Genomic DNA, 16,986 nt, shown 5'->3' on the forward strand with positions numbered 1-16,986 from the left:
TTTATAGGCACAGTTGCTGCGTTGCATAAGCTACAAACGTTGACATCGCTGCCGAGCTCCCTACAAGACCTTCAACTAAGTTTAACCCATTGGCGAGAAGACGGTTAGCCAGTTTGGATCTAGAACTTGCGTGGCTTCCTATCAGCTCGCCACCTCGGAGCTCACAGAAACCCTACCAATTCGCGGGGAAGCTTTGGAGCTCACACCAAAGGGTCGGATCAACTAATGCGTGCCGAGCCGCGCGTGAGTTCCAAGCAAATAGACCGCTGCGCTAATGGTTGATTATTGGCCTGTCTCAGACGTCAGCAAGCCACTTTGGCCGGGGAACTTACTCCTTGCCGCCTGCTGAAATACCAAGACGCCACTATCTCCGATACAAGAGGTGCCCTACTGAGGTCTCGAACTGACGGGCTTGGATGACAGGGCAGCCACAATTCTGATCTGGGTGAATTTGCACCTTGAGGCTGAGGAATTGTGTGACCCGTGTCTACAGCTTTGGGCACGCGTCCCGGGCCGGAACAGTATTTACGAGTCTAGATCTGACCGTCAGCAGCCATGTACCGGACACTTTTCCCCTTTTGAAGGCATGTGTGATAGTGGCTGACGAGCTACGAGACAAGCTGAAGGTCTGTGTTCTTCGGAACGCCACTGTTGTCTCTAGGTGATTGATCTCGTTGAGGGCTTCCCCGCATCCGTGAATGATAGGCGTCGTGCTCTGCCACTGGTTTCCTCTCCCTTGTACTGTGAAGTACTGACCCTACTCCACTGAGGGGGTTTCAACGTACTACAGCAGCTTTGAATGCACGCCAGCAGACGCGAATTGAAAGGATAATGCTCCAAGCACTTCTTGATTATAGGGGAACATAATCCCCAATACTGGATTCTTGATACCAATACTCATTTCCAATTCCATATCATTGCATGTATGGAATGGCATCGCCTTTTTGTCGTGATACACAATGTATATGCCGACTCAGAACGATGATGCTTCTCACTTCTAACGTTCGCTCAATGGTTATCCTGAGAGTTTGGCATACTTGATGCAACTCTCATTTAGTATTGCAATATGTCAAAAAAGCAATATCAGGATATATAGTGCATAAAATTCTAAGTTTAACCTGGGTAAGATGTAATGTCTTTCTTTTCTCCGTGGCTGCAGCGGACAACTTTCATGTTGGCGGTGGCATCACCACTATGTCAAACTCGAAGTCGAAGAAAATCGAAGAAAATCGAAGAAAACATCACATACCTCGACTGATACACCAATTGCCAAGTTTAAAAAGGTGCTTCAGTGGACTCCCGCAAGCTCATGCAAAATTGGACCACGGTGCGCTGAGCAAGTCAATAGTCGGCCACTATCAACGTGATCTTGACGACTCACCTGGAGTGTTACTGCCTGTACCGTACTCTGTATTAAATGTAAGAAATGATATATTTCTTCAGAACAAAGCACATCAGCGGTGCCGAGTTCTCTATCAGTCCAAACTATTCTGAGACGTCTTAATGCCTTGGGGCTATCTACCTAGAGCCCTTCTGTAGGCTGAATGTATTTGCTTCTATCATCTTAACATAAACAACTATAGTCAAAAGGTTTCTACAACGTTTCGCATCTAGAGAACTGTTGCCAATGTACTGATTTGGCCTGGTGACAAGAGTCAACTTGATCATAGGATAGAGCAGACTGAGACTGTAGGCGGGCTACGGCAAGCATACCAGAAATCTACTACCATGAGAGTGAACCAACTGTTTAAGGATTCTCGGGAGATTCTAGGGAATCTTCTTGGGCCATCGGTGTGGACCATAGAGGAAGAGCCCTTGACTCAGCCCTACGAGCACCGTTGCTAATTGTTGAGGAACTTGTCTTAGCCCATTAAAATAATTGTGTAAGAGCACCATCGACCTGATATAATGGCAACAATTAAATGATACAGACCCATGCCCTGTTTCGAGCGCCTGGGGGAATATTTCGCGTCCTCCCGTTACTTATTAGGGGGCACCTACTGAAAGCGCGCATGAAATAAGAGAACCATGCCATCTATACCTCAAGGAGTTTGTATTCGATCACACACAATAATAATAAGTCAATACATGGTGGTCAGAACTGACTATCTAGAGATATAAGTGCATCATGATTTTTTTTTTCTGGGCGCAGCGGGAAGAAACTTGTGCAATGCCCTCGATAGACGACGGTCCATGCAGTCAGTTCTGAATGAATCAAGCTGAGCCCCTAAGTTCGGCGTTCATTTCCACAGTTTACAGCCGAGGTAGAATTTCCAGCGCTGAAAGCCATGGATTTCAGGGGTCGGGCAGCGGGAGATTGCCTGTCTAGGATGCGCATCCTAGTGGCACAGCTCGACCAGGAACCCCTACGCCCTGCATCACTGCAGCCTGATTTCTCTTCAGTTGCCACTTCTCTTTTCCATCGGTTGCATTTACGATGATTGAACCTCATTTCAACTTCAGTATGGCCAGGTGAGGCGAACATGGCCAGGAGGTGCCTTGTTCGCTGGAGTGCCCAGCAGTCAATCACAGCAACATCATATCAACGTTCTTCAAAACTATCTGATCGCACAGTGATTAGATAAGTTCTGAGGCACTCAAAAAGCCATCCGTGAGACAAAGAACTTCGACAATAGAACAACATAAGCTCATGCCTTTCTCAACAAAGGAAACACGAGGGCTAATGGATTGGGTTGAAGAACAAACCAGTCCGCGTCTTTTGCGCAATATGTTCAAAAACAAGCTTAAACTGTCCTTTCTCCAGGGCCGCATCGTAGTTGCCTATATATCTTGCCTAACCGGCCCTTCTTCCCTTCCTCGTGACATCTCCATCGCGGTGCTATTAACACTTGACCTTCTTTCAGCTACCCGCCTCGTCCTTCTTTGAGCATCTACCAACAGCAACAAGCGTAACGACAATCTCGAGCACGGAAACATGTCAACCATGGTTTCCTTTTCGACTACAAACATTATTGTAGACAACAATTATGCTTGGCCCGCTGAAAAGACTTGCCTCAGAGTTCGATTCCTCGGCGGAAGCTCATTGGAGAGGAGGACGGTGGAGCACTATGTAACCAAGTACTACCACGAGGTGCCGATGCGCATGAGATTCGAGTTTCTCGATGACGGCGCTTCCGTTCCTTCCGATATCCGCATCCGATTCGGTCAAAAGAATCGGTCTCGGGTTGGCCGTAACGCCCAAAAATACCCAGATCTCCATACCATGGAGTTGAACCTCCACCCTTCCAGCCATCTCAGCAAGGATGAGCAGCAAGACAGGCGACGACGCTCCATCTTGCACCTTTTTGGTCATGCTCTTGGTATTCAGCTCGAGTATGACCATTCGGGTAAGTCCGACACCATGGCTTCACAGTCAGACGACTTTTGGAGCACCCTGAGCGACATGACCAGCGACGTTGACCAACGCTCGATCATGCATTGCCAGGTCGGCGAGTGCAACACCTCTGAGGGGGAAGATACTAGGCCGTTCAACACGAGGCTTTCAGATGGCGACAAGAAGCTTCTTGCTACCATGTACCCCAGGCCCGAGCCGAAGAAGCCCGCCAAGGCACCAGCAATGGCATTGAAGCCCTCTCCAAAGCCAGCAACAAAGTCGTCAAAGTCGCACCAGAGGCCAAGAGATGAATCTACTTCCGCCCCAGCAGCCAAAGCAAATCATAAAAGCGTTGAAGGGTGCGATCCTTCCAAGGTAACTGTTATCAGTGGTTGCGGTACATTCAACATTGATGGTGGAGGGTACGTTACCCTCTCCGGTTGTGGAAACGTCTACGTCCATGGCAACGGCCATGTGACGCTTTCTGGGTGTGGAAATGTCTGGGTGGACGGGAATGGTTATGCAGAGATCTCGGGTGTTGGCAAGGTGTGCTTCAGTGGCAGGGGCACGGGCATGGTGACGGGCATTGGCGAGATCTGCTCGAATGTCAGCATGAACAAGTAGGTTCAGCGGGTATCTTGAACCGTCTTGTCGGTCAAGCTATGACTTGGTAGTACTGGTTATGATTTTACGAAGAGATGATAATGAGAAATGGATTCCCTAACAAATGTTATCATGAGTATTCTACGCGACGCAGCTGAATAAAGCATGCTTTAATCCTGCATCTCCTGCAAGCTATGTTCCACTTTTCGAGGTGCATCAATAACTAGGAAGTTCATATTTGGTAAAAAATGAGTGATATAACTTGGGAAGTAGGTATGTTCTGGAAGTCTGATAGGTAAGTGAATAAACTGTCAAACTCAAACCTGGAAGTTGGCTTGAAACTACGTCGTGTCCCGGCGCCTAACCTCAAGATACATCACGAGCCCAGCAACAAGCTCAATGATTTCTCACAGCAGGCAATGAATGATGCTCATGATTAAGATTATTAGTCAACCCCTTAACTACGATCTCGGCTACAAACAATCTCGTCGTGTCATCTCAATCTCCATACTAAAAGGCCATATCTCGCTCATAGAACAACTGCCGCCCTACTCACAGTCATGTGAGGCAGAGTCATTTCTAGAAATAAATGTTATCTTGGGCCCAGCCAACGTACACATGTGTTGATACGTACTCCACCGCAATTCTTGCAGACACAAGTGTTGTCGCAGGAACAGGCACTCGGCCCGCCACAGTTGCAAGTAGATCCGCAGTCGCACGCCATGGTTCGTTTCTTTGGTGGTAGATGGATGAATTTGTAAAGAATAGTCCTTGTTCCAAGTGTGGTGAGATTTAGAGGTTTCCCGGATCCTCGTCGTCGGCAAGTGATCTCTATATAATTCCGAGAGGCCGAAGCTCAAGGTTTGTGCTGACTAGCTAACATGACGTAGCTATGACTATTATCCTCCCTTTGCTTGGAATGGCGACTGACGTTGTCAGATTCCTCATCATCGATATCAGCTTCCTCTGAGTTTATTCGATCAAACGAATCAATGCCAAAAAGGATGACGTCTCATTACCCAGTCCCCATGTTCAACAGCAACTCAGAAATTCTTGGCATTTGGGTCGGAAAAGTGCTGCAGTCCACAGTGCTGCACTGTGCCACATGGGACAACACAGCCAATACTTGGCCAGGCCTGGAGACCGGTCCGGCTCCCTGTGGTTGTTTCCTGGTGCACTTGGAAGACCAATATTTCTACAGTAGCACAACTCGGTTAGGAACACCAAGCACGGTATTTATGGGCCGATCTCCAAGCGCCCTCAAGTACTCTATACACCACACAGCATTCTCACCTTGGATCGTCTAAGCCCCTCACAGAATGGCGCCAACTACCCTGGAACCAGCTGAAGGTTGAAGAAACTTGAGACTACAACGACCTAGAGCTAGCCTGTAGAGCCTGGATAAGGGACTGTTACGGAAAGGCAATTTAATATCGAATTTCTGGCATATTTTCGTGCCATTCGAATTTCCTCTTTGTTCTTCGACTGCATGTTCTGCATGATTTCTTTCGGTGTCAACTCTCCGCATTTCCTTTTTTCTGAGAGATGGGATCAGAGAGTGTGATTACATAATCTCTCAGCCCCAGCCACTGATTGGACTGACGGTTCGGTGCAACATTGACACGAGATGGTTTCCCCGCCGATGGATGTTGCCCCCAACATAACAATATCAACATCAGTGTTTGTTATGTTCACCACGACAAAATCAAGGCAAGGACTAGGTTTCATATGTTACTAAAACATCGAGTTGTGGTACTTGAGACTCATTGTATTGTGACGTCCATGAGGTTGCCCCTGACGAACCCAACATTTCCAATACTCTGACAACCCTATGTGTGCTTGATGAAGGAAGGGATGAATTAGGGCCGTTGTTTGGTGGGGAAAACACATTTGGAAATATGCCAAAGGGAACAGAGATCTTGAGATTGCACTGTAGGGAATATGGGAAACTGTGAGTGAAGCGTTGGCCCTTGATGATGAGTCCTGAGTGAGTGAAGCCAACCAACACATCCACAAACGAGAAAATTGGCCGACCGAGAAGCCTTGGCACGCATGATAGCTACTAGCAATGAAGTAAATAGTAGAAGAAACAACCCATCAAACTGCGCTCGACAAATAAAAGTTGATCCTAAACTTGCTTGAGTCGATTAACCTGCTTCACAGAAAGCTTGTGATGAGAAGTGCCTTGTGCCTGCTCGGCCCTGTAATTGAGGCACTGTTCAACATGCAAGCACAAGAGAACTGACATGTTGTATTCATTTTACAATTCCTTTGTGAACCTGGCATGCTTACAGCCTAGCACAGCCAGTACATCCAAGAAGCACATGAATTTCCACTCATCGGACATGACGCGTCCTTTGAATTGACTTTAGGCAAGCAACGTCCTGAGAAGCTATAAATGGACATTTTCATAGGAAACTCGTATTTTGAAAGCAGAATGAAAAAGAATGCGTAAGCCTTCCCGAGTTCCTGAGCCTTGGTTGCCGAGGAGCCGCCGGGCAGAAGAAACCAACCAACGCAGGGACGCTCGCTTGACACGTCGTACTTCGGCCGAGGGGGTTTCAGAAGGCAAGTTTCCCTGCGCCTCAACCATTACGAAGGTGATGAGGCCATTGGACAGACTCTATCATCTCATATGGCCTGTAGCCTAAGCTGAAAGGCCTGTGGGCTGAGGCGAAAGCCGCTTTGATCCCGATGCACAGCTGCTATGCCATGGTAGTACGTAGGACATGAAATTGGTGAGATGTGTCTGATTTTGCTGTTGAAGGATGGGGCACACACTTCGCTCAGCTATCCATTCTGGGAAGCGCTCTGTGCCTCTCACGAAGCCTGATATTACCATGTCTGTGCTTGCCTGGGAACTATAATGCGCTCCCCACTGCGCCCAGTTGCCGTGTTGCACAAACAGATGTGAGAAACCTTGGTTGGGTTTCGCGTTGGACAATCTGCCTCGGTAGAACGGCATCACGGCTAACTAGGGTGGACCGATGCCTGCACAGAATTAAGGCTATGCGATGCGGGCTGTGCATTTTTGTAATGATGGGTGGCTCGTATATCTGGTCTAGATCGGTCGTGGTAAGTCTCGATACGGAATGGCCAGTCGCGTCGCTTCAAATGTCACTTTAGACATCTATCACCAGCAGTGCCCTCCCCCAAGTCGATGCATGGTCTAGACACCGAGTGTCTAATCAAGGAAGGTGTCAAACCAATATCGGCCGCTCGCGTGCAGGCGCTCGAGGTGGTTGCCCAATGGCCTCTTGCGAGGATTGCATCATCCGCCCGGCTTGTGCATACAACATTTCCTCGGCGGCCTCACGCGTGCATCTTGGGCCCTAAGAGGGAACGCCACGGGCACGTGCTCCTGTCTGTTGGGAGAAAGTTGGGGGTAGAACCAACAGAAGAAGCCCGCTAGGCCTTGCCCGAAGGATGGGCCCTTGTTCTTGACTCAGGGCCTCGGCCATTAACTTTTTCGTTTGTTCGGCTGTTTTTCCGGCACGTTGCCATCCCAGGATAGGGCTGTCTCAATGTTTCAGACACAGATTTCTTCAACGGTGGGTAAGCAGCCATCGCTCCACAAGCACCTCACAGAGAGCGACGTGCAGCAGAGCTGAACTACCTACCGTCTCACAGAAAGAAGCTCAGACTGGACGCTCATCTTGGCCGAAATATCCCCTCATTCGAGCTCGTGCCGCCCCTTGCAGATCAGGGCCTTGAATGTCACTGAGCCGGGGAGAGACCTTGTTCAGAGGCTTGGCAGAGTCTAGACCCCACGCTGCCCCTGCTAGGAAGATGAGCCTTGACCATTCACGGCTAGATTCCGCTCAAGATGCAACCGCCGGTCCAATCAAGCAACGTGTAGTGTCTCGTGTCTTGGGTCCTTAACCGGTTAGCGATTGGGATTTGCAAGGACGTCGAGACCCACGGGCCCCTTTTCCATCTCATGAGTCGATACGGTAAACGAAAATGGGTCTTTTTGTGCTTCCTCAGTGGCGCAGCCGTACCACCTGGAGCTGCTTGGGCAACACAGGCTGATGAGCTGTTACGCGAGATCCAATAGGGGAAACTGGGTGAGAGGCCCGCTGATGATTCCAATCTGCCACCGTTGTTGATGCTTGTAGGGCTCTTTCGGCACGACCAGCCGCGACTGGTTAGGACCCTTAAGTGGCGCTGGATCGGGTCCTCTCGTTTCATGCTGGCGCACGGCATATTGGCTAGCGGAGTGTTGAGCGGAGAAGCTCCCAAATGAACTGGACTGGACCTGGGCCCCTTAACGCCTGCAGTCGACCAACAGACCCCAGACAGGCGATCAGAGCCTAGAATGACCCCTAATCGCTTCTCTAGAAGGGCCTAACGCGGCACCGCCAACACCTGGCGCGAAACCAGGCTCTGGGGTTGAGAGATATTTATCATCGTCGAGCGCCCAGTCTTCTCTTCTTTCCCCCGTTTCCCGTCCTGGAAATCCCCTCACGCGACCAATCGACTTGTCTCGAAGGGTTCCGTCCAGCCAAGATGAATCGAAAACCAGGATGGATCGGGCTTCTTGTCTCACGCCTCGCCAACCGGAGGTTTGTCTTCGCCCTCGCCGTCTTGGCTGTCTGCGGTGCCAAGGGCGCACATCTCCACAACCATCGCTTTTCAGTGGCCCCAAAGCGCATGGTGCTCTTCTTCTTTTCCTTCTTCACTCAAGACATATTACTTCTACTTCTCATCAGGCTTCTTCTTAGCCACTGGACACCCAGCTCACCAGGCAGACTACGAATACTCATTTCAGCTCTTACCACCTTTTTAATATGCTACAATGTTTCACTCGGCATCGTGTCCGTCTCCTTTTACCTTGTCGCAGGATCCGAGATTCACTGGCGCAACATCGGTTTCGTTGCTGACCCGGCAGCGAGGACTGTTCTTCTCTCAGGGCTCATGACCTTTATCGTGGTTGTGTCCCTTGCCATTTTTGCGAGCGCGGTACTTCAAGGTGCCTGCTATGGACTCTTTGGATGGGGAGCAGACATTGTCAACTGGCCATTCTCCTGTGTTGGACGGAAACTGAGTCGCGTTCAAGGTGGCTACCATCAACTCCCTCAACACAACAGTCACCGCTATACCAAGGACGACGAGGAAAAGAGCGCCGGAGTAACCGTCAAATACAGCGAGAAGCCCAAGTCATCATCACTTTCACGACCCCCGCTGAGGACCAAGTGCTTCTGGCGCGCCTTGCCGTACATCGTTGTTTCTATTCTCCTCACGGCTCTTTTCATTCTCTCCTTCTTGAGACCCAAGGACTCTTCCCTGATTTTCCTGTCATGGACCAGCGGCCTTTTGCCCTTTGTGGACTTTGCATCGACATCACCATTCCTAGACGATCTACCCTCTTACTATGGAAACGGCATCCAGCGCAGTTGGGACACACGAACGGCCCTTGTCAAGTCGTCACCTTGCCCCTGGATGCCAAAGGACTCGCCACTTGCTGGCTTTGAAGATTGGTATACCGACGAGACACACTATAGCGCAGCTGCCGACCCGCTCAAGATATCGAATCTTGATGAGCCCTTGCTGAAAGAGCTACGGGGAAAGCTGAAGGATATTTCGATTCGACACGTTGTGATCATCCTGTTGGAGAGTACGAGAAGCGATGTGTTCCCCATCAAGAAGGATGGACTGATTTGGAACCGTTTCGCCGACACATGGCCTGATGGCAAACTGCCTCTGGAGGTCCAAGACAAGATGGCCAGTCTCACGCCGACTGCCAACTTCATCACGGGTGACTATGACGACGGATTTGAACACGAAGAGAAGAAGAAACGTGGTGGAATCCGCTTCACCAACGCTCACACTGCTGGAACATACACACTCAAGAGCATGGTTGGCACAGTTTGCGGCGTGGCGCCTTTGGTTGGTGACTTCAACCTTGAGTACAGTCATCACATTTATCAACCCTGTCTTCCTCATGTTTTCGAGGCCCTGAACAAGGCAGGAGACTCAAAGACGGAGTTGAATGATAAGGAATCGAGCTGGAAGTCTTATTATTTCCAGGCCGCAACCCTCGACTATGACAACCAAAACAGCCTGATGGCCGCCATGGGCTTCCCCAAAGAACACACCATCGGTCGAGAATACCTTCGAAGCTCGGCTGCAAAGCATGGGCCTGTCACGCTTCCCAACATCAACGAATTCGCTTTCGAGGAGGACCCCTTGGAGGACTACATCCGCGATATTTTTGTCGACGCTGGCAAGACAAACGATCGAGTCTTTCTTACCCACCTCACAAGCACCAGCCACCACCGATTCCACTTGCCAGCAACTGAAAAGTACACGCAAATGGCCAAGGGCCTTGACATGATGTCCCGTTACATCAACACAGAGGGCTACGACGACAGATGGATCCGCAAGATCCTCAACCTACTTGACGAACAAGGAGTTGCCAACGAAACATTAGTCATGTTCCTCGGAGATCACGGTGTCTCCCTACCAGAAAACAACTTTGCCTCCCCATACTACAACCCTAATATCGGTGTTGATCACGTTCCTTTGGTTCTCTCACACCCTCAACTACCAGCTTTCGACTCACACGGCGCTGTCCAATCCTCTCAAATTCTACCTACGATCCTCGATATCCTTCTCGAAACTGGATCCTTGAGTGAAGCGAGCCAAAAGGCTGCCGCGGATCTCATCCGCAATTACGAAGGGCAGTCTCTTTTGCGAGAACTGAATGTGGTCAATGATCGTACTGGCCAAGGGCAATGGCAATTCACTGTCACCAACCCAGGCCGAGCCATGCTCACCGTTCGTGACGCCCGCTATCCCGAACGACATCTCGTGGTGCCTGTCATCGAGAACGTCGAGTGGCGGTTAAGCAACCTCACATCCGATCCTCACGAGCTCAACTCAGTACAAAACTTTGATTTTGTGTCATTTTTGCAGGGCGTTGAAGAGATGCATGGTCGTGAGTGGGCGGAATGGGTCGAGGAGGGCGCCTTTATAACCCGGTGGTTCGTAAAGGAGAATAGCAAACGCTGGCGTTTTGATCACAAGGGCTAAGAAAAGCGGGTAACCCAGATTTTGTTGACCACATATGTAATGCTCTAATGCCTGTTGTGTTTTTTGTATCTTTAGCATATGGTAGAGGGCAGTTTTGTACATAACTTAGAGCGACTGCTCCGGGGAGAGCTCGAATGCATATTATGAGATTAAAGTCACCAACCATACCACCAATGATGTCTTGGACTGCTTCCGAGTGAGGGAATTTGTGACATGATGGTGTTCCAGTGGTTTCTCTGTCCAAGGCCCGGGTTTACCAGCGACGTAACGTTCAGTGACAGGCGTTTTCCCGGGGACCAGTGTTTCACCCCTTGTATCTTAGTCTTCAAGATTGCGGTAGCTATGCTATGACTATTGTTTAGTCTCTACGGTTAAGCTACGGTCGCTGTCGTTGCTCTAGGAAATAGTGTCAGGTTTAGACACTCGTCCTACCCCTGAGCCTACCGTTAAGATATGGTCAACCACCCTATTTTCATAAGTGAAAGACAACTTTATTTGACACCCGCGTGCGTTCTTAATCCGAAGCATATATGTACATGGGCTTGCTGAAACTACCCTTTACTCCTCCGTGTTCTCTAATATTCGATGCAGGCTTGTTGATTGAGCACTCGCTTTGCTTCGCTAGGTAAGTCGAAACCACTTCTTTGTCCGGAGAACTGCATGGCAACTGCTTGAGTCAGAGCAAGTTGTCATTTTACGCCTTTCGAATTTCACTTCGAATAGAAAATGTAGAAGGTAACTGTGATGAGGGCGTTTATTACTGAAGCCTCCAATGTTGAGTCAAGCAAGACAAACACTCGTCAATGGCGAGTCCAAGTATGAGAAATCTCTTCATAGACTTTGATCCCCTCTAGAGACTTTAAAGATTGTGGCTTGTCTTTCAAAAAGCGAGAAAACGAGAGGGGTCGATGCCAGAGCGCTGGGGGTCTTTGCCTTAGCAACAACAATACAGCGTCGATAAGTTCAAAGAATTAGAGAAAGGAAATAAGACAAGTGAAGCACCCTTGAATATAAAAACTATACCTTAATATGAATAAATAGGGTCCCGAAAAGCCTGCATACTATCTACTACATTGGACGTTACGACGGTTGTCCAGTAACTACAGTCGAATCTAGTAGACCCACACAGTAGCTTTAGGGAATGTAAATAGCTCAGGGTAACCTGAGCAATGCTAATTAGTACTAGAGCATGCTTTGATTTTCCATAGGTGTCGAAAAGTTGAGTGGTGTGTATGTCTATGTGTGAGTAAGAAAGAGAGAGAGACAGAGAGAGGAGGGCATATGTGAACTTAGCGTCGACGGCTCGAGCTGGTATACTCCCACCCTACTTCTAGTCAACACTTGAGATATCCCTGACATGTTGTTGGTACTTTGCTTGCACCACAGGAGGCAAAAAAGGACCTGAGGTTTGTACAAAATGAAAACAGTGTGGGTATTGACTTGATGTATGCTACAACTAACTTCTCCAAAGCACCTATTGCCTGCTAAACAGTAATGACGCTAGATATTCTCCAAGCTCCTACCTTTGCGCTCCTCGCAAAGCGGATATTGATTCTGAACTCCTCACCGAACTCGTGGCGGTGATCATCATTGGAACAATCCCTTCCTCCCTTTGCCGCATATCAAACTCCTTTAAGAAGGTGTATACACTTCCAAGCGGCATATACTCTAGCAAATGCCGCAAATGGTCAGGGAACATGTCGGCTCCATGATCCTTAATATCCTCGTTGACGCGATTGAGTCGTAATATCTGCATCCAGGACACAATGTCGTCGCCTAATAGGAAAGCCGGGAATCGCGCCATGGTCATATCATCAAGCATCCATGTGTTCCGGAAGTATGGCCGGTTGAGAAACTCTGAAATGGCCTTGTAGCTTGGCACCTCGCGCGGGTCGGTGATACCCTCTGGGATATCACTCAGGTGCGCAACAGGACCCATCCATTGTAGTGTAGGGGCGTAGTTATCTGGGTGAAGCTCACGGTCACCCGGCTCGCCAAAGGTGAGGGGCATGCACTTATCCCATGCTCGGATGATCTCGATGGCGAGATCGGAAGTAGAGTCTTTGGGTCCAAGCCATCCAACTACCATCTTGGCATGTCGGTAAGCTCGCGCCATATGGGATCGTCGCTCTGACTCCTCACGTGCATCTCTTCTATTGATGCACAAGGTATCAAGCCATATGCGTAGAGGTGGCCTCGCACCCTTTGATGGGTCGGCAAACGCGTTGCGCACGCCCCTGAATAGAGACCGAAGCCAACCTGGAGGCTTCTTGGGCGGAGGTGGGGGTGAAAGAGGTGCTTCGTATCTTTTCTCTTCCCGAAGATCTGATGAAGAGGAACATGGAGTCGGTGGTGAAGGGGATAGAAAAACGGCTCGGACGTAACGTAGTGCCTGGGCGACGTTGGCGGGCAAGACGACCCTAGTCCCATTCACGTGGATGGCCTCGGTGACATTGATGTCACCGAAGAGCGAGGAAAGGCCAATAAAGTCGGAGGAGTCGCTAAGTCGTTCATGTACCAGCCGACATACAAGGCGCTCATTGATGTTGCCAGTTGAAGCCGGATGCAGCTCAAGTAGCCGGACCTCGGTTCCGGATGGATCGAGCGAGCGATAGGGAACTAAAGATAGACCTTCAAGTGACGGCATCTTGGCTTATGCTGCATAGTGTTAATGCAGGTCTAGCTTTGCTTGTGCATGAACTTCAAAAGTTCAAAGTGTTGGATGGCGAAGGGCGGCAGTTGGATGTTTTTGTCTGCTGCTGTGAAGATTGGAGCGGCACTTGTATTCCGCTCCTTCTTCTGATCTGGGATGCGACGGGGCATGCAGAGAGGATCATGCCCCATGTCCCGACTCCCAAGCTATGCCAGGGTCAGACTTGACAAGGGAGGATCTGCGACAGAGATTGCATGATTGGGAACGCCCCGTACGGTGCTGAGTTCTTTAGCTTCGCTTATGACTGCCTGACTGAGTGCGAGACCCGGCGCTGAGGACCCATATCGGCGAACATGCCTGTCGGTAGTTGGGGATGGCACCTGCGTGTCTCGGGAGAGGCGCCAAGCTCGCCCAACATTTGCCCGAGCTCAAGTGTCAGCACTTTGTCATTTAACAGTGATTTGATTTGACCAGGGAGTGCTTGGCTAAGCGTTTGGGATCATTATATAAGATATGGCCTGTGTAAGGGTGCAGACAAGCCCAATCTCGATGGCCTCTCACCGCTCAGACGAGGTATAAACGCATCCGGACCAGCAGGCTCAAGTAGGCCAAGTGGCGATACCAGGCCACTTTAAGTGCCTGCCTGAGTGCATTCCTGGCTCGTCTCGCTTGGGCTGTGGACCTCGTGACGTGTTCGTTTCTGCTCTACCGAAAGTGAGTTAGGCCATTTCTCGCTTATCGCCAGGTTAGTCTATGGTGATCGTTTCCATTCCAAGTCTGTATTCCGTGACCTGGTTTTGATCCTAAGTCGCGGTGTGCTGAACCCTGATATGACCTTATCCTGACTCTTGTTTCGCCGATAGAGTTGATCCGTCTTTGTCCAGCTCCGAGAGGCTGCGAGTCTATTAGTGGCCTGGATCTAGGTCTAGATCTGGACGACAGCAGCCACTTTCTTTCTACTGTACCGCACTGAGCCAATCCCCCGGGTACTAGTTTTCGCTTACAGCTCAAGGATTTCTCGTTTACCCTTCCAGTGGCAAGGCTGGTTCATGATATCGCGCAAACTGACGACGTCGCAACACTATCAAGGGGGCCTGGCCTAGGAGCCACATCCCAGACTAGCCTCGGACGTCGTGGGTCTGTCACTGGGACAAGACGGCATGTTCTTGGCCGAGATAGAACCATCAGGAGGACGCGATTCAGGTTACCCGGCCGAGGAAGCGTTGACAGGTAGAGTGTGATTGGCCACGCCCCCGGACCAGCGTGGAGTGCGACGAGGCTCGGCAAGCAAACTCAGGCCCAAGACAGAAGTGATAGGCAATACCAAAGAACTGGTCTGTCGACACAGCATCAAAAGTGGTATCAAGTTCGGCGTTGTTGGTGCATGGAGACCATGATCTTGCAGAGTGACCGCGTACTGACCTGCGTCGGCAACTGCGGAGCTGCCAACAAATGCTCTGTTTAACAGCGCATTTGAAAGAGCATAATGTTATGATCCTGATGATATAAAAAGCAAGGAGGATCCAACGCTCGGACTCCCGTCGTAGCAATTCACTACCTATAAACTTTCACGCCGTCGATCGAAATGACCGTCCCCTGCTGTCCATCCCGGCCTCGGCAAGGTTACTGGGGCCAGTTTTCCCTCAAAGGGCTAAACATCAAAGTCAAATCCCCCAAGAAACAGTCTTTTCCAGAAGAACCGGCAGGCATTCCCCTGTATTTCTGGGGCAAGGGCATCCGAAGCCGTCTCGGGAGGCTGCTAGGCCGTAAGCCAGGACACCCCGTTCACGCCGGTTACTCGGAAACGAGATGTCTTGTCGGTGACGGCAAGGTGGCTGACCTGGAAGCCCTGTCGCGTCAGGCTGTCGACTTGGTTGCCCGAGTCTTTGCCGACGTCGAACAAACTTCAGAAGACTCAACCCTGGACAAAGAAGGATCATTGTCCACTTCAGGACCAGGGCCCTCGGCGGTCCACCTTCAGTTGTCTCCCGATCTTCAGCGCTGGAAAGAAGATCAACATGGGGCCGGAAACATCCTGCCACCAAAGGGGACTGGCCTTAGCAAGGCGTCGGAAGAAACCTTGAAGCTGTTTGGGGCAGAGAACTGGCCTGAAGCCATGAAGACGAACAATGCCCTGTTTGGCTGTGGCATCGCTAGCCTGCTCATGGGTGCTGCTGATCCGTCAACCATGTTCTCCAACTACGTGACTGACATGGCTTTTTACTACGAACACGGCTACAACTACGTCTTTCCCTCTCTTGAACAGATGTATCAGAAGGGTCTTACAGACCCACATGCCTTGGGCACTATGGGCGGCCGTGAGAGACGAGACGCCGTCCGCGTGGGCATGAGATACATCCAAGGAAAAATTGCACTCGAGACGAAGCACAAGGCGCATTTGACAACCCAGTCAGCCCGTCTCGACCGTCGCTCGGCACAGATCATCTCCCTTTCCGAGAGTAGCCTCCTCGGAATGGCCGCCGAGGCCATAGCGCGGGGTTTCGATGCCGGTGCCGTTATGGCGGACCTGGTCTTTAGCTCGCCAGGTACCGATGTCGTCGACGTGGGATGCGACCTTGTCAACTCGGAGGTCATGAACTCCTTCCTGAATGTCGCAGACGTGACAGACACAGGCATCGTGAGTGAAGACGTTCTGCGAAGAGTCTATGATGCCTACGCTGCTACTGGAGCTAGGATGTTGACTCAGAGGTGGCATGAACCTGTGGCTAGGATGTGCGCTGCGCTGTACACATGGCACATCCAAAACGATCGGCATTTCTTTTTCCGGCGAGCGATTCTTGGTTGGCCCAAAGCCCGCAAGGCACCTGCTCGACCCCAGTTTGAGGCGGATTTCGACGAGGTCTTTGACAAGGAATACCACACAACAGGCTTCAGCAGACCTCTAGACCCTAAGTTTGCATGCAACGGCGAAGAGACATGTAATCATGTGAACCAATTCTTTGACACCAACCAACAAGAGCCTCTACTTCGAGACCTCTGGTGGTTCCTTGTCACAGGCCCACTCGATTATGTTAGGGGAGGCAAGGTTGACGAAGAGCAAGAGAAGAAGTTTGCCGAGGGCTCAAGGCTTTGCATGGCCAAGCTGTTCTCCCAAGGGTCCGTGTTGGAGATGGTCTGGGTGATTGCTCATGCAAACCATCACGGTTGGCAGGTAAACTACCTGTTTGAGGCAGCCATGTTTGGTAGCATTCTCGATGGTGGTGCATTGATTGGCAAGCTTGATAGGAAAGAGATATAGAAACTTTATGAAGCATTATCACAGGAAGTCGCAGTCTGCATAGGAAACAAGGAGCACGCTTTTCTTTTTTATCACCCCATTTGACAGCGCCCTGGCATAACA

At 50.2% G+C, this 16,986-nt stretch overlaps 4 protein-coding genes across 4 annotated transcripts; 3 read left to right on the forward strand and 1 right to left on the reverse strand.

The window, feature by feature from the left end:
- Positions 1–2,935: 2,935 nt before the first annotated feature.
- NECHADRAFT_82748 (uncharacterized protein) lies at positions 2,936–4,377 on the forward strand (the record flags this gene model as incomplete). The annotated part of the gene is made up of 3 exons (XM_003049113.1): positions 2,936–3,880; positions 4,211–4,232; positions 4,268–4,377. 3 exons carry the CDS (start codon positions 2,936–2,938, stop codon positions 4,375–4,377), a joined length of 1,077 nt encoding a protein of 358 aa, XP_003049159.1.
- A 4,069-nt stretch (positions 4,378–8,446) lies between these two features.
- Positions 8,447–11,129, forward strand: NECHADRAFT_104910 (uncharacterized protein; the record flags this gene model as incomplete). The annotated part of the gene is made up of 1 exon (XM_003049114.1): positions 8,447–11,129. The coding sequence occupies one exon, from the start codon at positions 8,447–8,449 to the stop codon at positions 10,970–10,972; it is 2,526 nt and encodes an 841-aa protein (XP_003049160.1). The 3' UTR covers positions 10,973–11,129.
- Positions 11,130–12,491: 1,362 nt separating this feature from the next.
- On the reverse strand, positions 12,492–13,619 carry NECHADRAFT_95016 (uncharacterized protein; the record flags this gene model as incomplete). Its single annotated transcript, XM_003049370.1, has 1 exon — positions 12,492–13,619. The coding sequence occupies one exon, from the start codon at positions 13,617–13,619 to the stop codon at positions 12,492–12,494; it is 1,128 nt and encodes a 375-aa protein (XP_003049416.1).
- Positions 13,620–15,210: 1,591 nt separating this feature from the next.
- On the forward strand, positions 15,211–16,884 carry NECHADRAFT_82751 (uncharacterized protein; the record flags this gene model as incomplete). The annotated part of the gene is made up of 1 exon (XM_003049115.1): positions 15,211–16,884. One exon carries the CDS (start codon positions 15,211–15,213, stop codon positions 16,882–16,884), a length of 1,674 nt encoding a protein of 557 aa, XP_003049161.1.
- Between the last annotated feature and the right edge of the window lie 102 nt (positions 16,885–16,986).

Source organism: Fusarium vanettenii (assembly GCF_000151355.1).
Source record: "Fusarium vanettenii 77-13-4 chromosome 7 genomic scaffold NECHAsca_9_chr7_10_0, whole genome shotgun sequence".
In the NCBI taxonomy this organism is placed as follows: domain Eukaryota; kingdom Fungi; phylum Ascomycota; class Sordariomycetes; order Hypocreales; family Nectriaceae; genus Fusarium; species Fusarium vanettenii.